At 44.6% G+C, this 27,982-nt stretch overlaps 3 protein-coding genes across 3 annotated transcripts; 1 reads left to right on the top strand and 2 right to left on the bottom strand.

The window, feature by feature from the left end:
* Positions 1–79: 79 nt before the first annotated feature.
* Positions 80–6,267, bottom strand: moxd1l (monooxygenase, DBH-like 1, like). The gene is made up of 13 exons (XM_068753969.1): positions 5,998–6,267; positions 5,724–5,870; positions 3,669–3,821; positions 3,312–3,395; positions 2,950–3,108; positions 2,689–2,788; positions 2,083–2,264; positions 1,881–1,969; positions 1,609–1,705; positions 1,404–1,463; positions 999–1,120; positions 788–887; positions 80–241 (listed from the first exon to the last, which is right to left on the bottom strand). Exons 1-13 carry the CDS (start codon positions 6,265–6,267, stop codon positions 80–82), a joined length of 1,725 nt encoding a protein of 574 aa, XP_068610070.1.
* A 1,524-nt stretch (positions 6,268–7,791) lies between these two features.
* Positions 7,792–21,316, top strand: snx9b (sorting nexin 9b). Its single transcript, XM_068753527.1, has 20 exons — positions 7,792–7,926; positions 10,748–10,834; positions 11,493–11,567; positions 12,825–12,944; positions 13,520–13,597; positions 14,497–14,650; positions 14,906–14,941; positions 16,085–16,211; positions 16,340–16,457; positions 16,681–16,806; positions 16,920–17,037; positions 17,125–17,255; positions 17,416–17,519; positions 17,610–17,713; positions 17,897–17,974; positions 18,137–18,213; positions 18,949–19,038; positions 19,460–19,574; positions 19,913–20,004; positions 20,181–21,316. Exons 1-20 carry the CDS (start codon positions 7,915–7,917, stop codon positions 20,226–20,228), a joined length of 1,890 nt encoding a protein of 629 aa, XP_068609628.1. The 5' UTR covers positions 7,792–7,914; the 3' UTR covers positions 20,229–21,316.
* A 956-nt stretch (positions 21,317–22,272) lies between these two features.
* On the bottom strand, positions 22,273–27,525 carry si:ch211-203k16.3 (angiopoietin-related protein 7). The gene is made up of 8 exons (XM_068753965.1): positions 27,373–27,525; positions 26,203–26,414; positions 25,327–25,450; positions 25,143–25,257; positions 24,880–25,017; positions 23,730–23,946; positions 23,426–23,621; positions 22,273–22,419 (listed from the first exon to the last, which is right to left on the bottom strand). Exons 1-8 carry the CDS (start codon positions 27,523–27,525, stop codon positions 22,273–22,275), a joined length of 1,302 nt encoding a protein of 433 aa, XP_068610066.1.
* Positions 27,526–27,982: the final 457 nt, after the last annotated feature.

The following is a 27,982-nucleotide window of genomic DNA, read 5'->3' on the forward strand; positions in this document are numbered from 1 at the left end:
TTGGATGCAACGGAAATTTATTAATCTGGCCTTCCCTTTATTAAGCTTGGGCTGACTTGGACCTGTTTTTTGAGTCAAGTCACATGACTGCAGTCCAGAGCAGCAAAAGTATAATTCCTGCTGTGTTGAAAATCCAGGTAGAGGCAAGTCTGCTTGCAGCATTAGGAGGGTCACAGGTGGCAACAGCAGGCATCTCCATCATCTCCATGATCTTGCCATCTTCATAAAATGAGTTGCTGAGCTGTAAATAAGATAACACCATAAAAAAAAGTTTCTCTCTTAATGATATGCTTCCACATGAAACAAGCATGAAATAAAAAAAACAATATTTTGACATGCTGTGTCTAACAAAAAAAAATACATTCTGATTCTTTGTCGTGAGATAAATGACACAAAATGTAAGTGCAGAGAAAACATGCAGAGCCACAGAAAAGTAAAGCTGTGTCGCTCAAGCAGAAAATTGCATTATTAATGGTATGATATATATATATATAGTAATTGTTTTACGTGAACACTTGGGAAACAGAACAAAAGCAATGGGAACAAGAGGATTTGTAAAGAGGAATAAAAAATTTTTAATGTAATGGGGAAAAAATACATTTGTATTTATAAGAAATTCATGTGCGATTGTAAAAGAGTGAAAATGAAGATAAAAAAAAACACTTTCATGGCAATAATTATTTAAAGAACAGACAATTAGTCAAAAAAAATGACTTAAGAGTTGTTAATTAACAGTAGAAAAATAGTAGAAATTAAAATAATAATATTTAGTCCGATTGTTACGTACGTTTTCATGAATTGCAAGTTGAAGCTGTGGTACAGTCTTTAACAAAGTCTCATGCGTGACAACGTCATTCTTGGTAAAAATTGTGTTATTCTCAAACATCCTGTCAGAAAATAGCAAAGAGCGACATTAGAAGAGGATAACAGGACACTCGTGTATAAAAAGGTAACATATTTCATGGCAGTATTCTGTGAAGGGCTGCATCTTGTCTTACCGGTTGCTTGTGCCCATCAGTGGATGGTTTGTGTTTGGATGGCTAAGGCATGATGAGATCTTGATTTCTGGGTAGTAGAACAGGAAAGCCAAACACATCTCATCATAACTTCCTAAGCCTTGCTGAAAAAGGAAGATGTAAAAGTTGAGTCTTAAAAAATATTTCAGAAATAACTTTACTTCGGTATTGTTTTTATTGCTCTAAATAATAAAGGTGTTTATTTAAATGTGTAGTTTGAATTCCACTCACTTGACTGATGGTTATTTCGTATAATTTATTTATTTTTCATACATACATTATCTTTGCTTTTTGCATTTGATTTTTTATGGATTTTTCAAACAGCACTGATTTTGATTTGGAGCACTTTATAAGTGTAATGACTCTAGGCCATACAGTGTTGCCCACCTTAGTGACTTTGGTGCGGTTGATAGTGCTGTAGACGCACTCCACTACAATCTGATCCCCCTGTAATAGGAGATAAGTCATAACGCAGCCTAATATTTAGAGTAATTATGTATTGTTTTAACAGACGAAACAGCTTATTACTTACAAGACGCAGCTTTGTAATAGGTGGGCATAATATGTGGCCTTGCAGGAAATTGGGACCTACCGGTTTGATGGTCTTGATGGATCCCAAATTGACAACCTGTTGCAGCTCAAAATTGTAATTAATATCCACAGCCAAAAGGCCAATCTGGATTCCATCTCTATAGTGAGAGAAAATACAAGGTTAGAGCAAAAACACTGCTCCCCTAATGTCATGTATTTATTTATTTATTTATTGGTGTCATGTAAATAACTTGTAGTTGCCAACAATTCATTCCTGTGTTTCCATAAAAAGGTCCCAATCTGTAAATCTTAAATATCAAATAACTTTCTCACCTGAAGTATCCCACTCTGACTTCTTTCCCAGCATAGTGAGTGTGCAAGCCAACAGCAAATACAGAAAGATCCGGCTGATGATCCAAAAGCTGTCGGGTGGAAAGTGAAGACGCGGCATAAACACTTTAAGGGTTATTACTATATCTTAGCTTTTTCTGTAATAACCGCCGCTGCGTTCCGTTCACACCACGCTGATACAGACCTGAGACATTTGCGTGGTATTACACGTGCCGTAGGTGTGGAATCGCTCAACTTTTGGGGGAATGTTATACGGCAATGGGAAAGCTGGGATCAATCCTGTGGTCAAGATGCCGACGTCATGCTGCTGGACTTCGGTGGATATAGGCCGATAGTACAGTCTCAGGCCTGAGCTGTCTATTCTCGCTAAACAGGATGCGAAAGAACACAGAAAAGAAGATGTGAGCGACAGTGGGACTTTTAGACAGTATATAGCATTGTGTTGTTATGGGGCCATGCATTGTTCAAACAGGCCATATAATCTATTATGATGCCCTGGCCACAATTTATAGAGAGCAAGCACCAGTTTTACGCATGAAAATCAACTTAAAGGGATTTAAAATTCTGTGCATGCAAAAGCAGGTCACATCAAACTGTCAAGGCAAGGACTAGTTAAATATGAAAGCAATGCATTTTTGTAAATGACCTAAAGGCCTAAAGGTCATGCACTGTCCTGTGCTGCTTTCATTGTCATCGACCCACATGTGAGTCCTGCAAGTTCATAGAATTGCAGTGCTGGTTACTCGTGGCAGCGTATGATTGAAACATTCAATGTTAAAGTTGTATGTACCTGATAGCTTCACATTATTGTAGTGGATTTCCAGCCTGAAGAATATATCTCTGGCCTCGCCCCCGACAGGGATACCTATATTTTCTGGTAACTCAAACTCCTGAGATGTCATGGATAAATTGCAGATCAGATTGGGCACGAATGACAGTGGCATACAATACAACAAAAAAGACAGCAAGACGCCTTGGCTGTCTTATATAGGTAATTAATAATGATATATATTTTTTTGAAATCAGGGTTGGAACCCTGAGGGCCCCTAACCTTTCCTCCCACTGCCCAAGCAGCCACAACTTGAAAGCAGGCAGACCCCTCTTTGCCAATCCTGGAACAGTCTGCTTCAGCCGGTTCTGTGACGAATGCGGGACAGCGGTAGAGCAGCAGGTGATGAACGATGTCAGGGTTTTCAATCAGTGGCTCAATCTGAGGTAAAGACAAAAGAGAGTTCACACAGAAAAAAGGTTAAAAGTACTGGCAAGTTTTCAGATTAGATTAGATCTACTCTTTCATAGGTACAAATGAATAAAATGTACTTTACGCCTCTTGTAAGGAATAACATTAAATGGTTGTTTTTGGTGGAAGGTGACGGAGGAGTGACGGCGGTATTATGAAGAAAGAAGGATTACCAGATATATGTGATGTTTTGTATTTAAGGCTGAAAGCTTCATGATTTTACAGTGGTAGTAGGTCTCAACAGCGGGGACAGACACCTGCAAAAAAGAAATCAAAGTGAGTGAAATACAACCTGTGTTCCCATTAGTTTAAAGGTGTGGCATTTTGTTTTTCAGTCTCTTCTCTGTAAATTAATTTTCTTATAAGTAGGAAAAAAAAGCCCTGGGCTGTATCTCAGGTCTCATGTTAGATATTATATTTAAAAAGATAAATTTGCTTCATAGAAAACAATAAACAACAGTGAAAACATTTCCGGACAATTCCCACAAGCGTCTGTGTCATAACTATATAGTTGTTGTTGTTTTTTTTACTTTGTACATTGTAGCATTAAAATATTTGGGATTGGATAAAGTAGCTCTGGACTTGTGGCTCAGCAGGTTGACTTCCTTTGTGCCTTTACGGCCATGATGGTAAGCGATGTCATCCGTTAATCCATATCCGTAAATCAGTTTAATGGCTTGATTCTGAAATGAATAACAAAAAAAAAGATTCATGAAAATATAATATGGTACAAAAGCATGACAGAGCATTAATTTAGGTCAAATGGTCAAACGGAATAAATTAATTCTTTATTTTGAAAAGACTGTCGAAATTCAAATGGTTTGCCTTCTACACTTCCCTGCAACAAATGTCAGTCAGCTTTCATTTCCAAACACAAATAGGATTTGTGGCGTTCGATTCACAATAAAATCTTGCGTGCCTCGCTGCGCTGTCGTCGTCATCTCCACGTGAATGTGACTGATACGACAAAAAAGGAACGGAACAAAAGAACCCATATGAGATAGTTTACATGAATGCATGTGTGACGCCGGCTATGTGTGGTCACATAGTTTTGTCTTGTTGTGTAATTTGTAATTGCAGATATTAGGATGTTTTGAAGTTTGAGATGCAGTGCCCACTATCACCGCTAGATGGAAACACCGGTTTGGGAGACGGTTTTTGGGCGCTGCTTCCTGCTTCCTGCTTCCTGTCAGTCGGCAAGCAGAACGCCAGGACAGCACATTAACATTTGTCTCCGTCTCACTTTTTGATGTTTGCAGGTTTGTGGAGTCTCGCAAAACATCACAATCGTCCCAGGCGAAGCCCACAACTCGTATTTCCTTTGGTGATACTTCATGGTTGATGGTGGAGTCTATTTTTGTAGAAATACAGCTGTTTGCATTTAGCTTAAACATGCTAATTTCTCTAGTTAGCCTTTTATTAACATATCCTTGTGATTACGCAGCTAGATTTGGCTCACCACGTGCATACTTACTCCTTTATCGTTTGTCTCTGTGTGTTTGTTCATAAATGTAGTTTTTTTTTTAGGTATGCAAATTGTTTAAGAAAATGGGAAAAGTGAAGTCTAGTTCCATACTTGCTTTGACAATGTCAAGTTGACATTCACATGTAACAGTAACAATATTTTAAAGTCAGACAACCAGAATATTAATGTTTAATATGTTATTGGGTTGTTTAGCCAAGAACTCGTGACAGAGTGTATGTAAGGATCATTGTAATTATTGAAAATTGTATCTTTCATGTGTAATTAATTACACAAGTCAGTCGGCAAGCAGAAAGCCATGGTTCTCTGTCTCACTTTTTGATATTTGCGGGCACCCCCCACCCTCTTTTTTTGTCCACTTACGTTGTACATATTATGTGTCTTTGTAATTTATTGTTATTTTGCATCTGTGGTGTAATTTTTTTTATTTTATTGTTATTTTGCATCAATTGAGTAATTTCATATTGGTTTTATTTTTATTTTTATTTGTCGATGATTTATGTACTAAGGACTTTCAACGGAAACAAGACCGCAAGGGCTTTTTTGAAATGCTCCTCTCAGACAGGATGTTTGACTATTTGTACTGTAATACATTCTACTGTGTGACTGTACTTGTACTCTAGCATTCTATCTAATAAATATATTCATCATCATCGCACTCCCTTCAATCCTTCCCCAAATAAATATTTTAAACTGCCAGCAGTGGTCGTCCAGCTCCGACGCCTGCTTCACACGCAAGCAGCTTGAGCTCATCATTCAGGTTAATTTAAAGTTCCATGGTGATAAACAAAGTTTCAATGAACTCTAATTATTCCATGGAGAAGAACCGGTTTTTAGGTTTGTTATCATCCTCATGGAAAACGGTAACCTCCTGTGTGGGGTTACGTTTATTACACAAAATGCACTCATGAAACCAGAATCAATGGAATCCTCCTGAAAGCGAATAGTCTATAAATCACCGATTCAATATTTGCCTCAATAGTAATTTTTTCCATTCTTTTAACATGAATTTGATATTTTGCTTCTGCAATACATGGAAATGATTAGCGTTGTAAAAAAAAACTTTAGAGAGAATTAGGAAGATCACGTCTGAATATCTTACAGTGATATGAAAGTCTTGGTTATCACATGAATTGATGGATCTTCTGAAGGTCAGCGTGGTTTGACCATTACTTTCAGCTGCAGAGAGAAGCGTGTAGCTCTGTTGGGTGTCCTCTAAAGGCATGGCGTTTCCTGTTGCATGATAGTCCTAACAAACACAAAGGACAGACTTCTATGAAAGCAGGAAGACGGATATGGATCAGCCGAGTGTAAAATGTATGAAGGAAACATAAAGCAACACGTATGTAGTTTTTAAAATTTGGGCCAAGTCTTACTTTGAAGTAGATTCCACTGGGTCCGAAGCCCCCCATGACAATATCTGAGCCGTGCATGCCTCCGTTCGGACTGAAGCCGAAACCCACCCAGCCTGTCGTATTGATCACCAGTAACATTGTAATGTTGTCACGCAGGTCATCAAAGCCCCATTTCAAGCAGACCAAATGGTTCTGGTCCAGGTACTCCATGAAGGGCAGGTTGGGGTCGGTCGCTTCTGTTTTCTTGGTTCCGACCAAGAACAGGTAAAAGAGAGAGAGAAGAGAGCGCATGCTGCTTCAGTGAAGGTGGAGAGCCTCGAACTGAGCCTCGACTGTCTTCGGAGTTGTTAAATAGATCCTTCCGTCCTCCAACACGCCTGCGTTGCCAGAGGAACCGAAGTGATGCAGGCAAAAAGTGCTCTGTCATGTAACCAAGAACAACAAACACCATTAATTGCTTTATTGTGTCAGAAATGATTCTCGGTGTTAAATTCCATCCTCACCTTCCGTGCCTTCAGAATCACAATTGAATTGCTGCACCTTCAGACCATCCGTTCTATCTCTCTCCGTCCACCTGCTAGCGGTCAGGTGGGCTGCATATTTCACCTCAACCAATCTCAGCTATTCATCCGGCAAATGTTGGCCTCAGGAGTTTGCAATATGAGGAGGTGATGAGGGGGGAGCAGGAATGAGCTCGCTCTGAAAACCTTTCACCTTGTTTTGATCTAGAGCCACAGTTGCAGAGTTTGAAACTTAAACTCAAAAGACAACATGTCTTTAAGTGAGCATTTATTTGTGACATACTAATGACAAATATCATATATAATAAGCCTATAAAATATACTGTACATCAAAATATGTGTATAAAAAGATGTTAAAGTTGAGTATTTAAACTTTTTATTTTTGGCGTAAGTGCATTTAGTTAAAGTGTGTTTCAGGATCACCAAGACGAAGCGTGGTGATCGACCCCATAACAATGATATTTAACTATAGGTGGTTACTTGACACTAGTAATAAACACCATCCAAAGCAGGTGTGTGTATTATTTATATACTTTCCAAAATAGAAGTAGAACAGCGCTAAAGCAATAAAATCAACACGACTGATTAATATACAGACATTTTAAAGACACTGTAAAGGTGTGTGAGGGCTGTTGGACAAATGCAGAACTCCGTCAGACTCCTCTTTTAATGTAATAGAAGGTTTCTCCCAGCAGAGGGCGACATCAGTTTATCAAGCCAGCTCAGAGTCACTCCCTTCAGCTGTCCAGCCAGACGGCAAAGACGTCAATATAGGCCAGGGGTGTTTTTTGAGTGCTTATAGTAATGGAGCAGACTGCAGTAGTGCCTTATCACCCCCCCCCCCCCCCCCCCCAAAATAAATAAATAATACAAATAAAAATAAAGATGAATCATTTTATTACAACCTTCATCCCTTTTCAGGAAACATTTGAAAGGCTGGTAAACTTATCATATTTATTACTGTTAATTGCTTTGCGCGTGAGGATGTTTAAAGTTCGAACGAGGTAATGACTATTAAAGCTCTAATAGTCTGTTGTTTAGCTCGGGGACGCGTCGGACCGCTACCTTTCCGGTTTGTCTTCGTGGTGCGTTCACGGCACGCCCTCTGCTGTCAGCGGCTCCCCCGCCTCCCCAACTTCAGTCCCACCGAACCGAGTCTCTCCCCGCGTCCTCCGTGGGTTTCCCCCCCACCGGATTTGCGTTTTAGAGGAACAAACCGAGTTTCGTCACGGGTCAGAGCGTGTTTTTTGGGGGTGACAGGAATCACCGTGCGTTCTTCGCTTTTAGTTGACTAGCAGTGCGTGCGTGCGCGTGTGTGTGTGTGTGTGTGTGTGTGTGTGCGTGTGGAGGGGGGGGGGGATGTCTGGCTGAGAAGCCGCAGGGCCTGCGTTTGTAATGATTGATCGGTTCTTCCACAATGGCGGTAAAGGTAAGTCGAGCAACGTTTGAGGGCTTCGCTTCGGCAGCCCGGCTGCTTTCCCCCGCGTCTGTCTCCGCTGCGGCGCAGTGAATAAATGCGGGGCTTGAACGCGTCCGAGTCCAACTTTCACGGTTTTACACAGACCGCTCGGGATTCGATGAACAAGAGTCGCGAACATTTTAATACTCGGCTGTAACGGACTCTCGCCGCCGCATTGGCGAGCTTTGACCGGGACGCGAAGGTCCGCTGTCTGTGGAAAATGTGTCTCATTAACGCAGAGTCTTGTGACATTTCACTACCTTTCCAGTGCGGGCCATTTTCTAGCCCGTGGAATGCTGGGAAATGTAGTCTTTGTAGTGCAGTTGTTGTTTTTGGGTTCATTCAGCTCTGTCTGTGTCTGAAACAGAGTTATTACAGTTAATCTTCAGTCATAAAGTCATTGTTAGTTTTACTGGTGGATAATCTGAGTCTTTGGGCTTCACTGTTTTTGGTTTTGCAGTCTTACCAATTCCGATAAGCATCTCCCAACTAGTTTTCACACAGTAGGAATCCATCCATCTTCTTGTTTTTTTTTTAAAGAGCATACAGATATGTTTATTTTAATTATAGATATGATATAATTCTGTTTTCCGGCAATAAGAGAGCGACTTCTGATATCTATATTTGAAATCCGCATGTTAAAAATGGCAAATGTTCCCTTTTCAGTTCTTAAAATTATGAATGTATTTATTATTTTTGTTAAAACATAGGCATGTCATAAAAAACCCTTATGTTGACGTAATCGTTAGGCTGCTCCTCTATTGGTTGATCAGCCTAGTCGTACCTTGACGGCGTGCGATCGGCGCTCTAATACTCGCAGCGCTCTACAATAAAGATGGTGAGTCAGAATTGAAGAGATATCAACGGCTTGCCTTTCCACCAGGGACGATTTAATTTCTGATATCAAGACTTAACACGATTGTTTTGTGGGAATAGTTGTGAATATCTTTGTTTAGAAATTTGAAGCATAAATATTAAATTATGTGAGAGAATTTGTTTTTCTTACAGGTGTGACTTAGTTTGAATAGTTGGAAATCTACAATTGACATTTTGTGTGGTTAAAAAAAACAACCTAATTGTTGATGCCAACCGATAACACTGTGACTTTGTGACAAATGAAGTTGAGAATATTTTAATTAGAATTGCTCCTAGCGGTTATGTAATCGCCGGAGTTTGTTTTTCTGTCTGTCTGTCCATCCGTCCGTCTGTTAGCAAGAGAACTTTTCAGGAAACGTTGGGAATGTTACCAGGAACAGTTGATTACATTTTGGTGACGATCCAGAAGAGAATCGCGGATTCTGGATCACTTGTTGTTAACATTGCAGTAAATGGAGCTTTAAAATGAGTTCCTCAATATCTTGCTTGATTATTGACCGATGCTTATGGAATTTGACACAGTCATGTAGGGTGGGGGCCTCTATCTCACCCCGAATAGGATCCAGCATGGAGTCAGCAAAAATAAAAAATAAACCTCATGTTCAGTTAAAAATCAACTCCGATTCACTTTTACTTTTCATGGTTGGTGTTTAAAGATACCAAGAACGATTTAGAACCTTTTGGAGATGATCCAGATCACCATGTGGACGGTGTAGATCTAATTAGGAGGTGGATGAGCTGCTTGGCGGAGGTCTGTGCTCTCAGAGTGCTTTTCTAGGATTATAGATGTGTCCCTCACATTTAGCACATCTGAAACATCCCCAGTTCCCAATAAAATATATGCAGGTACTTTTCATTGAACGTTAAATATTTCATGAATGTTTTGAACGCTAACAATGCTTGCTGCATGGACCGGTGGTTTTAAGTTTCATAGCGTTCCATACTGGATGGAAGAATAATCATGGATGAATGTTGTGTCCGTCGTGCTACAAGAGCCTCTTCGTCAGTGCACGTATTCGGATTGAGGTGAGGGCAGAGAGAGTTTTTCCTCCTGTCCATGGTCAACAATCTGTCATTCTTAGAACCGAGCAGAACTACGACCAAAAACAAACATTTTTTTTAATATTTAAACAGAAACAGCTGAAGCAGCAGAGTTGAAGCCGTGGTTAGTCTCCCGGGAGCCGACAGCCGAACGTTAAATGGATCTCCAGGGAAAAATGGTTGGATGTTTCAAGCAGTTTATTAATAATGGATCATTTAATATACCTGGACAGGCCTGAAACCCGCAGTTTCCTCTCTATTGTAAACGTCGTGAATAACTGCTGGCCCTGTGCTGCACTGAGACCTGTAATGTGACGCTGCTGCCTGTTAGTGAAATTGGAGCCTGAATTAAAGCCGGTATAATATTATCCAGGTGAACTGGTTGGGCCTGTTTGGCTGTGACCATCGGCTGACTGCAATGAAGGAGCATTTCAGGTCCTGTTTTTTGTCACCTTATTATTGACGACTTCAGTAAGAGAGACTTGACTTGTTGCTGCATCCGGCGCGGCGATCGACGCGGCTGCTGTCGCCACATTTCAGTCCAGAAGCCGCTGCCTTTCTCGCTCCTCTTCTGTTGAAAATGGCTCACAGACTGCTGTAAACGGACTACAAGTCCCAGGGTGTTCGTCCCCAGCGGCTGAGCAAACACCAGTGAGTCACCTTGGTATGGCTCGCTATCAAACGACGTAGCGCTCGAACCGAACGCCATGCCCCATCAGACAACGTGTTCGTCAAGGACTGCGCTAATGAGTGTGTGTTGTTAAATATCTGCACACGCACACGCGCACACACACACACACACACACACCCATGAAACTCGTTCCTGTGCCGTCTCCATTGGAGTGTAATCTTCTCCCGCTCTGGTTTGTTTCAGGCACAAGTTCTGTACGACTTCACTGCTGAGACTGGGAACAACGAGTTGACGGTGAAAGAAGGCGAGACGGTCACCGTCACCAATCAGGTAGAGTTCCAACACTCCTCTCATCTCGCAGAAAGCCGGGGGGGGTCACATGATCCACAGGTCACGTGTGTCACTGAGGAAGGAAAGCGTGATGTCATTGCATCCAGTCAGGACGGTTCAAAGGTCGCTCCCGCTGTGCTGACCCACGCAAAGTGGGCCATGAGCCAGTGGGGGGGGGGCACTGCAGAGAAGAAAACACACAACCTTTTTTTCTCTCTCTCTCCGCTGAATAAACTCTGTTTGTCCTGAAAGCTTTCAGTGTGTTTCCGGACACTTGGCGGCCTGTTTGTTGTCAGCTGTTTCGCTCCGACTCGGGATTCTTGAATGTTGTAAACGTAAAAACGCGATCTCGTTCTGTTGCAATAAGAAACTCTGACAAGCGGCTAATAGAGCAGCGACTCCATTCTGTCAGAAGCAGCTCAATTTGTCCAGCATTTCTGCAAAATAATAAAAATACTGGAGCAGGATCAAAGGGACAATCGTGACCTTTAGCAATCCTTCCTCGCATCAAAATGAAAATGAAATTTACAATGGAAATGAATGCACCCCCCCCCCCCCCCCCCCCCCCGTTTGCCTGGTCTGTGCATTTGGGACTACGCTCTGTAGTCCAGGGACTTTATACTGATGATGTTTTGGGAATCGCTCTATTCTATTTCAGAATATTGGCGGCGGCTGGATTGAAGCACAGAACTCCAGAGGGGATGTCGGACTCGTGCCAGAAGACTACATCGAGGTGTGACGGGCGGCCGCGATCGCGTCTTTCGTCAGCGTGTTTAGAACAAGTTAACCGCCTGAGAATCAAGAATCTTCGTCGCTGCGGTCTTTCGTAGTTCCAAACATCTTCCGTCTCTTCCGTTTCTTTCTCCATGCTCACGAGGTTATGATTCGATCAGAAAGAGATGCAGAGGGTGTTTTGATTGACGATGCCGTCAGTGATCGCCATGACAACTAACCCATCTGGCAGCTGTTTAGAGGAGAGCTCGACTTCCTCCGGTTGCTTCACGCAGACGGCGGAATGTGTCGTTCAGCCTGTTTGCAGGTTATTCTTCCCTAAACTGGCCACCAGGCTGTTAGGCTTTTTATGATTCAATGAAGAATCTATTGATCGCTTCGCTCTATCGCCACGGCACGGCCGGGTTCTCGTGCAGCCACAGTCGAAGTCGGCTCTCGCTCTCCTTGTAGAAAACGAAGACTGCATTTGCACGTGCTCGGCGAGGAAAACAGCCAGAAGCTTGGGAGTGTGCTGTCCCAATATTGACGGGTTTAAAGCAGATTTAATGAGCTCATCTCGGTATCACAAGACGGTTCCTCGACACTTTGGATCAACAAAGTTTAAAAAACTCCCATGATGCAAAGCAAAGGAATATGTTGGATTAGATTACCATATCCAAATGTACCTGTTGAAGTCATTCACTCACTCGGTGCCAGCGGTTTCCGTTCATTGTACTATGAGTTATTCACCACAAATCACCAGTTTCCAACAGAAAACGGAGAAAACCTTTTGTTCAGAGGAATGTTTCTTGCTGATCGATGACTAACTCGAGCATTTATTGCTTTAGTGACACGTCAAACAGTTGTTTACTTTATAAAAACAACACTGAGAAACAGCTCATTTATTCACAAACTGTACAGCGGCTGCTCCTCGGTGGCCCAGACGGGAACCGCTCGTCTGACGAATCCGGATCAGGCTCACTCTATCCCTCCCAATCCGAACCCAAACCCAAACCGCCAGTTGATCCGTGTGTGTGTTGACACGCGGCTGGATGTAGACCGACTCGCCGCTCGGCCCGGGTTGAACATCGGCTGTCGGTCCGCTTCGGTAGCGCTCGACTCTTCAGCGGCGTGATCGTCGTCTTCGTTTTGAATAACCGAACCGGTTGCTTTCTTCTTCGCACTGTGACTCTCCAGAGTTAGCTGCTTATAGTTCCCGGCATAGAGTGCGTTAAATATCTGGAACGCTTTCTGTGTGTCTTTATCGTTCCATCTCTAGATCGGCTCTGGATCATTCCCAGCAGCAGGAGTTGCGGCGTCGACTCCGTCTGTAGGAGCTGCAGCATCCTCAGATCTGTCCATGTTTGATGCCTTCGCTCCACAAGCAGCCCAGACCCAGGTAAGGGACATGCGGCGTGAACGGGTGGCACGGTGGGAAAATACTGTCCTACCCAACCGAAATCTGGATCCAGCTGTTCAAAATAAAATTTACTGCTGGGGCAGTGAGCATAAATGCCTTCAGTATTGCCCCCCCCAGTAATAAACTGAAACGTGTGATGTTAAAGACGAAAGCGGAAGTGTGAGTGATCCCGGTGATTTACTGACGTTTGTGCAAAACCCACAGATGCAGAAGTGAGAGCAGCAGCTGAGTAACGACCGGCGCAGGCTTTAACTTGAGTCCTGCTGTGTGAGAGGGGGGGGGGGGGGGGGTGCATGCAGCCGATTCGTTTTGCATTAGCAGGCAGGGAGGGGTGTGGATGAGCCGAGGGATCCGGATCAGTACAGATATGGACCCAGTTCGTGGTCGAGTCGATGCAGGAGGTGTCGGCCGTCACGCTCTCTCGCTTTCTCTTCACCGACACGCTCTTCCATCGCCACCCAGCGTCATCCTAACCCCCCCCCCCCCCCCCCTTTACTGTGTGTGCAGCGTCGCCGCTGGAGCCTTCTTCTGATATAACCTTCTTTCCTCTCAAGGTGGATGCTGGGGTCTTAGGCCCTCAGCCGGAATCCCCCGACACCCCCGTCTCCCCCTACCTTTCGTCCCCTGATGAGGTAACCGCCACTAATGGGAAGTAGAGGATGAGGCCAGTGGCGTTAAACTAAACCCTCCACCCTCACCTGTAACCCCCCCCCCCCCCCCACTCTTACTGCCTGCCGACTGCATGGCCTCTCTGTTCACCTCGCATCACAGCCACCACAAATCAACTCCAACACCCTTTACCGCCATTCCAGTCAACCCTGGTGCAGCAGCCACCTTCTGAAAGACCCCCCCCACACCCCCCCACCCCTCAGCCAGGTCTGAATGCATGCGAATCAGCACCGCAGGGAAAACTGTAAAAGATCCGCCTCCTCACATCAAATGAACCAATCACTCCGATCAGGACAGAGCACATGATCAGAACTGCAAAAATAAACCTTAAATTGTTTCCGCTGCAGTTTTACGCAGTTTTTATTTTATTTAGTTTTATATGTGCTTAAAATAATGTGTTAATTGTGTTGGTGTCATTGCTGTAATGTTTTGTGTTACTACCAGTTCATTTAATCTGTCTATGTGAACAATGTGGTTTATTAACTGACTCTGTGCTAGTCGGGTTAGCATTGAGCTAACTTCGCGGGGAACCCATTACACACTATGTTGCATGCTTGGGACTTTTCATTGTGGTCCCGCCTTGCAAGCATCGCATGCATTTTTGCATTTTCATCTTGTCAGTAAAAACGTGTGAGCGCCGGTCGTTTCTGTGTGTGTCAGTTTTGAGCGCGAGTCTTTTCCCAGTGCGTGGTTTATCTGATATTTTTAGTTGCTACATATTCGGACTTTCAGTCGGGATGAATTTGTCACAGCGGAATCCTATTGGATGAACTCTTCGTGTTTAAAACGGCATGTGGCCTTCAGTCTGCTGTCCGACTTCACACAAACGTCAGCTCTTCTCTCGTTTCTGTCCAATCACCAGGCTAGTAATGGCAATGATCCCTGGTCCACGTGGAATGCGGACCCCTCCAATAACAACCGGGCGTCTAATCCAGAGGGCACCCAGACTGGGAAGAGTGCTGCTGACCCCTGGAGTTCTGTATCCCAGGGCCACCCTCAGGCTTACCAGGGCCCAGGTGAGAAACGAGTCGGTCCCACTCCGTGCTGCTCTTCAACTCTCGGGACCATCCTCGATGGGAAATGTCTCATTCTAATGTTTAGCAGGATCATTTCAATTCATCATCGGAATTCTGGAGTTGCAGAGATAAGAATATTAAAATATTCTAAACAGATGACACGCTGGTTGTACGTTGATTGTAGAAAAGGGAACCAGGCAATAGACGGCTACAAGAGGACTAAACAAACGCTTCTCTTCTTTCTCTCCTCTGAAGATATCTTCCCGTACCCGTACCTTATTGATTACGCAGGTATCCTGTGCCAATTCTGTGTGGACTTAATCAGTAACCAATGGCAGACGTTCCAGCATGTTGTTCCTGGGATCGACTTTTATTCTTAAAAGCATGCGTGTGAGGGTTTTAGTTACTAACATGCGTTGACTTTATTGTGGAGGATTATGCCGCTTGCATCTGATGTATGTTTGGGAAACACTGAGAGGCTCATTTAATGCAGAATTTATTTCATCAGGACTTTTAACTTGCAGCATGTCTTCCTTTACCGAAGACGATTTACACCTCAGTCGTTGACACTGAGAATTATTTCCAGGCAAATTTAAGAATGCAAAAAGAGTATTTAACACTTATAAGGCAAAAAGACACAGAAAAGGAAGGGTTGATGTTTAGCCAAGGCTGAATGTGCTTGTCTCAAAAGATAGCTTGAATACAGTGCGTTTTGTTGTTCTGCAAAATAATTCTCAAAATTCAGACGCACGCGTGGTTTACATGGAATATTGCATTTTGCTAATGAAAGTCAGAAAAGCAGATACGTATTCCTAACTGTGTTTTAACTAAATGTTATTCCAGCTTTGTGGCACACGCATTGCAGGGATGCTCTAATGTGATCATTGTGTCTGTGCATGCATGCATAAACACATGTATGATAATCTGCCCGGCTAAACATCTTAAAGTCCTGCCCGTTGATCCATTGTGATGGTTTTACAGCAACATGCATGTTCTTTGGAACAGTTTGTCCTGCAGTGAGAAGGATGTGATTTTACAGACAAACATCAAAACACGCGGGAGTTGCAACCTATTTTTTACATGCGTCTACATTTGCTTGCCTGTTTATATCATTAACTCACAGAAATGTAACATCTGACAGATTGAGACTGAGAAATCTAAATCTAGAAAACAAAAAATGGACATTTAGAAGTCATTATTTTGCCGCTTTGCTCGATCATCATTTACTTAAAGTGATATTAGTCAGTCCTGCAACATGTAAACGGATTCTGTCCGATAAGCAACGATCAAAAACCGATGCGTTACAGATTTCCATTAAAGCTCCACATTTCTGCAGGTGTTAAGTTGATATAATAATAATAGAGCAGAAGCTTCTGTTTGCATCAGTTTGTTTGGTTGTTGTTGTTGTTTAACTGTGTGTTCGTATGGCCTCAGGAGCGGAGGATGACGAGTGGGACGACGACTGGGATGACGTGAAGTCCACCGGAGGCTACGGTGAATCAGAAACTGGAGAGGGCGGAGCGATGCAGAGAGGAGCTCATGGAACGACAATGAAGATCAAGTGAGAAGCCACAAGGATGAATGTCCCTGACAACGAAGCAGCAGATCCACGGCGATGATGACAAAATATCTGTCAGACGACACGGGTGGCGCTCGCTTAACGACGGCGTTACAGTACAGCTTTATGAGGAACAATATCCAGTTCTCCGTGTCTCTGCACAGGTTCCCTGGGTTCTCCAAGTCGGGTCCGGAGCTTTACCTCCTGAGCAAGCAGGTTGCCAAGAGCAAAGAGAAGCTGTCCATCTATGTAGGTCGCGTTCCAATACTCTGCAGTATTACCATCACATGCCATTTCAGAGGTCACACTTACACTGAGTTTTATTTCTCCTCAGGTATGTTATTGTAGCAATAAACGTTTTACTTCTTGAAAATGTGTCCGGGTAGTATTGCAGCAGGTTACATGTGGTTTCCTGTTTAAGTGTCCGTACAATAGGGAGGACCCGCCTTCTAAGGCCTTGCGGTGTTTTCAGATTGGCGAAGTCGGTCCTGTGTGGCTTTACCCCGAAACGCCGCTCGACTGCGTGGTGGCTGATCCCAAGAAAGGCTCAAAGATGTACGGCCTGAAGAGCTACATCGAGTACCACCTGACGCCCAATGTGAGTGGCCAGTCGCTCCAAACCATCGGCGAGCTCAAAAAGCTCTGTTGTGTCTAAAACAATCGAATATGGTTCAAATAATGACGCCGTCGGTAAATGTCTTTGGCTCGCAGACCACAAACCGAACCGTCAATCACAGATACAAGCACTTCGACTGGCTGTATGAGAGGCTGCTGGACAAGTTCGGCTCGGCCATCCCCATCCCTTCTCTACCAGACAAGCAGGTGACGGGTAAGCGCCTGATTCTGTGACGGGCGGAGGGGCGTCCAGTAAAAGGAACATTTAAATCTCCTCTTCGTACCTTCTTGTCGGCTCCAGGGCGGTTTGAAGAAGAGTTCATTAAGATGCGCATGGAGCGTCTGCAGGGCTGGATGACCAGGATGTGCCGGCATCCAGTTCTTTCCAACAGTGAAGTTTTCCAGACCTTCCTCACCTACAAAGACGAGAAGGTCTATTCCTCCTCCTCCTCCAATTCTGATTCTTCTATTCTTGTTTTTTTTCTTTAAAAAACAACAACAATTTATTGAAAAGTGGATCAGATTACTTCTTCAGCATCTGCAATGTCTAATTGTGGCGACTTGAATTAAAACGAGCCGTTGGTTGTTGCAGGACTGGAAGACGGGGAAGAGGAAAGCAGAGAAGGACGAGGTGGTCGGCGTGATGATCTTCTCCACAATAGAGCCGGAAGCGCAGGACCTTGACGCTCTGGAAGTGTGAGCTCATAGTGAACTGGCTCAAAAAGCCGAATATTAACCGTGCAGCTTGACTTCACGTTGACTTTCTAACGGCTTCTTGTGTGACAGTGAACAAAAATGTGAGCAGTTTAGTAGGTTTACCAAATCCATGGACGACGGGGTGAAGGAAATCCTCACCGTGGGCAACGAGCACTGGAAGAGATGCACAGGCCGTACGTACACACCCCTCCGAGCTAACCGGCGTTTACCACACACACATCCCGCCTTCACTTTGTGCTCTAATTACTGCTTTAGTCAAAGAACGATTCATTGCGTTGTGTGTGTGTGTCTTGTCAGCTTAGGAAAATGATCCTTCACACAGCTGGTCTGCGTTTCTTTTTATTTTTATATTCTAGCTCTGCCTAAAGAGTACCAGCGAATCGGCAAAGCTTTCCAGAACCTGTCCTCCGTCTTCATCAGCAGCGGATACCAAGGTACGGCCGGAGGGCCAACATGGCCACGCGTTAAATTCTGTAATCAATTACAGAAAAGTCTTGGAGTATGGTAGAAAAAAAAAAAATTAAGCAAGTGTGTGTTTGTGTTTTTTGCCACAACAATGAGGACAATGTTTCAACCCCTTCCGTTTCCTCTCCTAGGCGAGGCGACCCTGACTGACGCCATGACGGCAGCAGGAAAGACGTACGAGGAGATAGCGCAGCTGGTGGCGGAGCAGGTAGCTTTCCTGTTGTAGCATACCATAATACCAGCTGAAAAGCAACACGTGGCTTTGCAGGAGTTTAACCTTTAATCCATTTATCGTTGGGCTTCATCCTCTCTATAGTGGAATGATGATCACACAAGCCTTTCCTGCTCCTTTCTTGTGGGGGTCCATGCGTTTTCAGACCAGACCAGTTCCGCCTACGGGTTATAAATAACGGCACCTTGACATCCTCCTCGTGTTTGAGTGACCCGTTTCATTCTGCTTCCTGCTCCTGAGCAGTATCTGTAAGGGAAACGTATCGTTAGCGTTTCCTGAAGCCTCCTTTGACCTGTTGAACATTGCTTCTTTCACTCCTGAATGTGGTGCGACGTCATCGCCATCACGCTTTAGCCATCTTTAATGGCTTTATCCTGGAGGACAGCACTTCTCCAGATACACTTGAGGCTCCTGTATAACTGTTGGTTGATCTTCTATTGCTGTTGCCCTTTGATCCTGGTGTATTGTGCAGCTCCGCTGGACGCTCGGTGGGATCCAAGGCCTCTGTCAGGCCTCCGATGCCTGTTTTCAGCGTCTGCCTTTTATTGTTGCATCGAGGCTGTTGCTAAAACTAAACTTTGGGAAGTTCTTGTTGCGTAAACCTTCCTTGTATTATTTCTCATCTGTGTCTTATTTCCTGCCTAGGCTTGAACTTTGTTCCAATTTATGGTCAAATGGAGCCGTTCTTTCTGTTTTCTTTTTTTTCTACAGCCCAAGAAAGACCTGCACTTCCTCATGGAGACCAACAATGAGTACAAAGGTCTTCTGGGATGCTTCCCAGACACCATTGGAGTCCATAAGGTATAGCAAGGATTGTGCAACATATTTCTTTATTGTCCATTTTGCAATGATGCACATATAAATATAATAGACGTGCATTAAATGTATATATCATATCCCCCACCCCCCCAAATCTGTTCTAGTTTGACGTTTAGATAACAGCTAAAGACGTTTCAGTGACTTCCTGTTGTAATTTGTCCAGATTGCTTTTAATTGAACGGCATTACAAATATTTCCAAGCGGCCTCTTTACAATTCAAGTCTGTCCTGACGTCTTATTGGTGCAGCTCAGTCCAGTCGTTGGTACTGTGAAGCCAGCTTAGCAGCTGCTGAATAATTTAAGACTTGAGTAAAGCTCAGAGGCGAGCTGAACAACATCGGCTGCTATCTGGGGGTCGTGTTCGTACAACCTCTACCGGGGGACTTGTGCTTCATTCTTGCAGGCGGCCATAGAGAAGGTGAAGGAGGGCGACAAGCTGGTGGCCACCAGTAAAATATCGCCTCAGGAGAAAGTCACCATGTCGAAACGAGTCAGCGTCATGTCTTACGCGTTACAAGGTAACGGTCGCTCAGACACACACTGATGAGCGTTTTGGATCGCAGCCGCCTGGCAGCGAGACGACACTGTGTGTCCTCAGTCTGTCCTCAGTCTGTCCAGATCAGCAGCACACACAACATGTTTCTATCAGTATTCAACCAAGAAGGATTTTACGAAGTCGAGGTTCACTGTGTGCCTGCTAATCGAATAAAAATAAGACAGATGTTTGATGTTTATTTTGTCTAAATGAATTGCACGATAATCCAACATTTCATGAGCGTTCCTTCTCTACAACGTGTGAGCGAGGGCGTCTTTTCAGGCGATAGCCAGGTCTCATGTTTGTCTGTGACTCCTGCAGCGGAGATGAACCACTTCCATAGCAACCGTATCTATGACTACAACAGGGTCATGCAGCTGTACCTGGAGGAGCAAATCAAGTTTTACGAGACGGTAAAGACCTTTTCATTGACCATACCTCACTGGATTGTAGAGCCGGTCCTTTCTGTTGCCCTAATGCCCTTTCTGTTGCCTTAATGTCCTTTCTTTTGGCCCGTTTGAAGTTACACGGTGCTTAGATACCTTCCTGTGCTTTTGTGCTAATGAGTTTTCTGTTTTTTCTTTGACAGATTGCAGAGAAGCTGAGACTTGCACACGGCCAGTTCACTACGATGTGAAGCCAACGGCCTCCGGATTCTCACTACCAGAAGAGTTGGAGCAGCTCGACATCCAAAATATTTTCACTTTTCCCCCACCCCTTTAATTTAAATTTCACATCGGCCTCACCCTTCCCTCGTCTATTCTTTCATTTCTCTCAGACGTCGGAATATTAATGTGGATTATTAACGACACGCGATATTTTCAGACCAGCTGTTTTTTTTTTTTTTTATTGCAAACCATGCTGTTTCGTTCATGCTCCTGTTGCGGCGCCGTTGCCTTTGCAGGGATGTTGCGTACTGGAACAGAAAACCAAAGCCGTCCTGCCCGCCGTCGGCAGTGCACAGCAGGGGGCCGGGCTCCTGATAGACAATAATCTCGAGCTTTACTTTCCGCTTCTCAGCCAACTTTTAGCGTGTTATAACGATCGCATTATTGCTCCTACAAGCCGAGCGAGTGGCCAGCATCTTCTTTGGAACATTCCCTCCCTCAAAGTCTGGAGCAGTTGGCAGAGCAGAGAGCGCGTCCTCTGTACGTCCACTGCTGGCGGCCCCGGGCCCCCTTTCATCCCGCACTTCCTCAAAAAGCTAACAGGAAGCTCCACCTCCTTCCTGTCTGGCTCACGTGCCTTGCCCCTTTTAGTAAAACAGAAATGGTTGACCCCCCCCTCCCTCCCCCCCCCCCCCTGCCTGCGTTCCACGACACGGCGGTTTACATTTGAGGAGAGAGGAGTAAATGACTCTCAGGTTGGGCTTGATATTTTTGAAGCGTTGGTGGTGGCAGTGCCAAACATCCATCCTCTCTCTCGGTTCTCCTGAAGGATACTTTCCCTATTTTGATCTGACGTTTTATATTAAGGTGCAACAGCGACGCTAAATCTCACCATCTGTACTTTGTGAGCAGCGTGGCGACGGAACCGCAGATTATATCTTGTATGCATTATTATTTTGCTTTTCACCACACAGTTTTTGATCAGTCTTTAATCCGTGACCTTTTCCTCATCACTTCGATTCATTAGATTTCTACGTATTCTATCAGGCACTTTCTCGCCAGTGAGATACTATTTTATGTATAGAAGTATTTGCAAAACGGTGTAACGCAAAGAAAATCTGCTTGATTTATTAAATGATGATTTGTACTTCTTGGTATTTTTCTTTCTGCGTATTGAACGGGTTCTTGTCTTCCTCTCTCTCTGCGTGGCGTCCGACACCGACTCGCACAGTAGAGCTCTTCTTTAGCGATGGATGGGGATGAGAGCGAGTCGTCAGCCAGTGTGAAGGGTCAAAGAGTGTTTGTGGAGGAAGTGAAAGAGCTCTTTTACCCCACATTCACATTTACCCCGCCACCCCCCCCCCCCCCCCCCCCCACACACACACACACACACACACACACATCGGGTGCAGCTGGATGTGCTGCCCTACAGGAAGAAGCCAAGCAAGGTCTCGCACAGATTCAATCTTGCATGCGTCACGTATTTAGTACAATTGTATTTTCAAGTTGCGCAAGATTGTCGAGCAAACGGATCGCCAACTTGCTGTCTTACTTTTGGTTTTGTCTGCTCAGCACAAACCTGCTAATAGTTCAAAGGTCCGTGGAGCCCAGTGTGTGAAGCGGTTTGACACTAGCAGGATGCCACAGTACAGTGTGCCTGATAAGAGTTATCTCTTCTTTGCAACTGGTGGTTCTCAAAATGCTCCAGCACAACTTTAAATTTATTTCAACAAAGGTTTATACATTGGATTACAGTTATTACTGGCAGAATGAATCATATGGACAGTGCTTATTTGAAGCGGCCACCTTTTGCTGTCCAAAGTCCGCTTCTCTTTCTTTGTTTTATGGCTGACTCACAACAAATGTGCATCAAACTAAATTTATATAGAAAATTGACTCGCCTCATACGTAAGTGAAAAATGTCCCAAACATAATTCTAGAGTACATACATTTATTTTTTCCAAGGATGTGCTGCTGGAAATGAGTTCACATGGACTGCAGAAACGTGGACGTAACCGACGGCGTCTTGGTCCTCGTTGACTTCCCTAATTTAGATGACCTTGTACCTGCGAGTCAGGGTGACACGCGGGGCCGGAAGCTGTGCGGCCGGATCATCATGCTGACCTTACGCAGGGAGTAATAATCTGAGTCCTTCCAGGAGTACCAAACGATCCCATCAGGACCCAGTGGGCCCCATCCCTTAGGGGTGTAATGGCCTCCCTGCAAAAAGACGTAAACCGAATGCTGAACTATTCAACCCGATTGCGTGTCGTGCTTATTGTAAAAAAAAAAAAAGGTACAGCTGCAAATTAAAACCATCCAGATAAGACAGACTTTTTAGGAGGCTGCTCTCAGGCAAAATGAAAACTTGGAACTTTTTGGGCCTATCACGAGTGTGTGTCTGATGGAGAGGGAATAAAGCATGGGATGGGGGGGCTTTGCTTCCTCAGATAATGGAAACCTACAAGGTGTTGAAAGTGAGATGGATTATATCAAGGATCAGGAACTCAGACATCCTGGAACGTTCTAGTAGACAGTCATCCTATTGAATCCCAGTTGCAGCGCATCAACCCAGGAATACCGAAGGAATGCTGCAGAAGCTGGTGTCAGGATCCACCTCGCGTTTGCAGCTATGGCAGTAAAATGATGCCCTACAAAGTGCAATAGACTTTCAGTACATTTGTCGGTGTAGGTTCTGATTGATTGAGGTCATGCTAATCCTTGAAGGTATCCATTCTTCAACCTCCAAGTACTACGGTAGTAAAACACCCTCTTTGTGTTGTATTTGGGCAAATACTAATGTATTGAAATTGTAATATCTGTTTCTTTTTAAACTGTTCTTGTTAGATTTTTTATTTATTTTTATGTTGTTGCAAATGGCTGAAAAAAGCAGAATAAAGGTCATATCCGATGCAGCTAAAGACCAGTAGACAGTAACAGGAGCATTTTGTAATGTATTTGGGGAAATGGTTGCAAAAGCTGCTGTGCTGAGCCATTTGCACTGGTATTGTGTGATGTGATTGTTGCAATAAAAAAACATAGAAAATATGTCTCCAGATTTAGCCAATTAACCTTACAGGGGCCGGTCAGAGTCAACCAAAGGGCCATATGCGGCCCCGGGTCCGTACAATGCCCAGGTCTGCTCTAGATTTACCCAATTAACCCCCCCAGACTTCATCGGCGCGCTCTGTAGACGTGCAACTTGCAGGGTGAGCTGCTCACTCACCCTGTAGTAGACGCCATTAAGGTTGGCATAGAAGCACTGGTTGTACCACCAACCGCCGTGCGAGATCTCGGCACAGATGTTGCCGCTGTCTGGGGTGCTGAAGCCCTGCTTGTCGTGGTACCAGCTGAAAGAGTCCTGCACAGACCCGCTGAAGCCGGACACATGCAGGCGGTACTGATGCTCCTCGTCTTCCACGCTACACACATGCAGAGAAACAATGGAGGGGGGGGGGAATTATGCAAGAGATACAGCTGGCCGAGTGTGTGTTTTGACAACCGTGTGTGCACTGGTGCATAAGAGTGACCTGAAGCGCTGGTAGAGGGCATGTTTGTGCTTGCTGCTCCAGTCCTCCAGGTGGATGCGGATGCTGTAGTCTCCCTGGGTGCTCAGTTTGTGTATGTGTTCGTTTCCCAGCCAGAACTCCGAGTGCAGGTCACCGAAGCCGTCCCTGTACTCCCTCCAGCTGCGGTCAAAGCTCACCGAGCCGTCGACACGCCGCTGGATCACCGTCCAGCCGCCACCTGAGGCAGAAAGTAGCCGTTATTCTGGAAGGGGAAATACAATTACACGTCTAAGGGGAAGTTCTGCTGGTTCTAGTGGGGAGAATAGAGATGCAACAGCAAACATGGAGGGTGCACTTAGTGTCTTGACTGATGACACTGCAGCAGATTGGAGGCTGCCTTGCCTTGTCTGTCTGTCTGTCTGTCTGTCTGTCTGCCTGTCTGTTAGCAACATAACTCAATAGGTTACAGGTAGAGAAATTATCAAGAAATGTTGGGAATGTTACCAGGAACAGATGATTACATTTTGGTGATGATCCTGAAGAAAGTCTGGATTTTGAAAACATTGCAATAAGTGGAGCTTAGGAATTTGTTCCTCAGTATCTCGGTTGAGTATTGACCGATGTTTATGGAATTTGACACAGTCCTGTAGGGTGGGGGTCTCTATCTTACCACCAAATTTCATCTGGACCGGATCCGGATGGCAGATATCAGATTTTTCTAAAAGTGGGGGTACACTTGCATCTTGGCCGACATATGCATTTAATATTAGAGATAGAGATTTCTAACAAGCATTGTCCTATCAATTCCACATTGTAGCAGGTCAACAAATCTGCTTTATCTTTACTACCTGAGGGAAACAGATCCAGTTGAAATCTGGGAAAAATAATTTGTTTTTACACCAAAATGATTTTGTTTTTGGACACTTTTAATAATATCTCTCTTTTCACCTCCACAAATGAGGTTCTGTTTTCTGCTGGCCTTTACCAAGACACTGTAGAATTAGTAGTGGGCAGATGGATTTGTTGTACCTTCAAAACTTTGATTCAGAAAAGTCAATTGCTACAGGTTTTGTTTTCAAGGTTAAGGAATCTAAAACTATGGGGACTGAGGGGCTTGGGGGAGGTCTTGCGCTCTCCCCGAGTGCTTTTCTAGTATATGTTTGTGACTCACCGTCTGTATCCATGTCACAGTAGACCTCTGCAGGCCTTCCAGCCAGAGAGGGCACCACAACATAGACACCTGACCTCCTCACTCCATTGTAGTAGATGGAAGCGCAGTCGATGGGGCAGTTCCTCACATGCTGAATTTCTGTGGGACAGGGATGAGTGTCAGAAAATCCATGGGAATGTGGCGCCGTCTGCTGGAACAATGTGAAACCACACACACACACACACACACACGCACACACTTCGTGTTTGGGAGGGAGGGGGTACCTGGTTGCAGAGCTTGCTGAGCACTCATCAGCGGGTTGGGTCGGACGCTGTCTACAAAGCACGGGGGGCTGCTTTTGACTTTTTCCACCAAAAGACTCAGATTGTGGAGTTGATTCTGAACGGAAAGGGGCAAAGGTTATCCGGCACCAACAAAGTCTGGATGTTTTGAAACAGAAAGTCCTACCTGGAGGTCTAGGATCAGAGTGCCCTGCAGGTGCAGCAGGGTGGTGGCTTCATTATAGTGAACCTCCAGCCCATGAAAGCGCTGCTCCAAGGAGACGTTCCAGTGGATCCTCTCTTCACTCCGTCTCTATCATTCAAACACCACATTATATGGGAATGGGGCTTCAGAGGGGATTGTCTTGAAATAACTCGCTTTGTTTCTCTAGTCTTTGGACAGAGAGGATGATTCCTCCTCTCTGAAACTCAAAGCCAGATTCTTTGGTGGACTATTCCTCCCACAGATACACAAACTGCTCTTGAGTTGACCACATTTGGTGCATGAACTCATTCCTCTTTTTGACCACTGACCCCTGGAGTGGAGACTAGAGTTCAATTAGACTCAGTGCTGGAAACATAGGAGGCAACACGTGTAAGAGGAAGCGACTAATCCTGTTAGAGACTAACGTCAAGGACATGCTGGGGGGAGCCAGCTTGATGACCAGGCACCACGTCACAGTTCACAACTGGTCACCACTAACTGTTCTGTGTTTCCTCTGCTTAAATCCAAAAGGAGATTATTATTTTTTTCAATCTCTGTGATTTTTATACCAAACTACAAGACACAATATTTTCCATCCAATCGGAATATGTCAGTCAAATGGTGTGTTTTTCTTTTTCGCATCAAACCAGAAGCATTTGATCAAACACTTTATGATGCTGAGCAGAAGGATCCCCACGAAAGAGGTCAATATTTTCCAAACCAGTTTTTGAAGGCCTGATGACACGGCAGAAGGTCAGTGAACAGGTCACCACCCTGCCACAGCATCCAGCCAGCCCCCCTAAAAGCGGCGGCTGACCCCTGGGTCTGTTAAAACCTGAACATGAAAACCTCACCTGCAGCTCCAGGGCCTTGATGCGGTGCCGGTGGCTCCTCAGCTCCTCCTGCAGCTCGGAGATGGTCTCCTTCAGCGCTGCGATCTGCTCCTTCCTCTCCTCGTTCTCACGCAGCCAGTAGGAAACCTCGTCCGTGCAGCGGAACATGTCGGGACATTTCTGCTCGTCCAGCTGAGGCAGCGTGGCCACCAGGCGACACATCCCGTCCTCCATCACCTGTTATCAAATGGCTTCGTCTTAATTCATGACAATCACAGTTTGATTTAGGAAGCCATCATAGCCGTCCAGGGCTTCTCGCGAGTATCCGTTATTCTCTTTCCCACATGATGAATTCACACACACACACACACACACACACACACACACACAAAGACCTCCTGACATTGCTTATCAAATACTAGGCATCCTTATCTGTAATTTAATCGTGATCCCTTTTACGTCTGCACGTACATTTGCATGCTGCTGGTTACTGTATTGTTTACTTGTTTACCTATGCGTGTGATTCTACTCCATGAGACTTCAAATCTTTTTTGGTAACTGTAATTACTTGCTATAGTAAGAACACGCAATATAGAATCGGTATTATAGATATATTAGGCAAATAAACTCGACATCAGCCAACCAAAGTAGCATGGCAGTATTATTAATAATGATAAAGCATGAGGATTTTTTATTTCAAAAAGAATCAGAGCCCAAACAAAGTCTGAATATAAATGTATGAAACAACATTAGTTTTCTAAAGAGCCCTCGGATTTCTCTTCTCACCCTTTGGGGGGGGCTCTGGCCGAGTGTGTGAATGTCCAGCACTGAGTAGAAGAATGCAAATGAAGTGCGTCTGTAAAATATGACTTGGTATCGGTACTGACTATGTGACAACGCTAATGCATCAGCCACAGGCGAGGTCTTGCTGCAGCACAAGTACTTCTACTCTTTGATGCTCTGAGTCTGATTTATTGATAGTACAACTGGACTTTTGATTCAGCTTTTATCGTAATGGATCATTTATTGACGTCTACGTTGCTATTGCAGCTCCACCGCTTGCATGTTTAACTCTGTTTATTCTACACTGGAAATGAAATATCATCCTCAGACCTCAATGTGTTGCAGATGCAACATCCCCCCCATCCTGCAGCAGCTCGTTCAGAGAGCGTGTGTTTGTGCTTACAGTATTTACCTGGTTTGAGTACTCGCCACACTGGGACCCCCCTCCATTGCGGCGACTGCTGACGTTCAGTTCATCCGCTCTCGCCTCTGGAATGAGCATGAGGACGCAGAGAGCAGAGCACACACTCCAGCCGGGGGGGTTGGTTGGAGACAGGCGAGACATCGCTGTCACCCGGTTAGTCCTTCCCTGCCTTGTGCTCCCGTCGATCGATGTCCTCTATTTCTACACTGCTGCTGCATGACATAAATTTGGGGAAGTGGGATTAATTCATTAAGTAATGTGCATTAAGTAATGAATGAATTAATGCATTAATTATGAGGAAGGTGACCCTCAGCCACTTAATGCACATCCTCAGGTAATAAAAGCTCATGTCGCCTGGTCTTAAGTTTAAACTGGGGTTTTGATTTCGGTGGAAGTTTTAAAACTCAGAATAAATAACAGGATTAATACGATACAAAAGACAATACTAGGAAATGCATTTCTTATTTCCTGTTTTCTATGCACTCGAGGCAGTGGCATGCTCACCCCAGTCACAGGCCGCCGCCTTCCCCATTCCTGGCCCATTCCAGGCTGAGGACTCCTCTTCATTTTCTTGTTCTCCGTCTCTCCTCTTTCTCAC

The sequence above is a fragment of the Brachionichthys hirsutus genome, chromosome 20, assembly GCF_040956055.1.
Source record: "Brachionichthys hirsutus isolate HB-005 chromosome 20, CSIRO-AGI_Bhir_v1, whole genome shotgun sequence".
NCBI classification, from domain to species: Eukaryota; Metazoa; Chordata; class Actinopteri; order Lophiiformes; family Brachionichthyidae; genus Brachionichthys; species Brachionichthys hirsutus.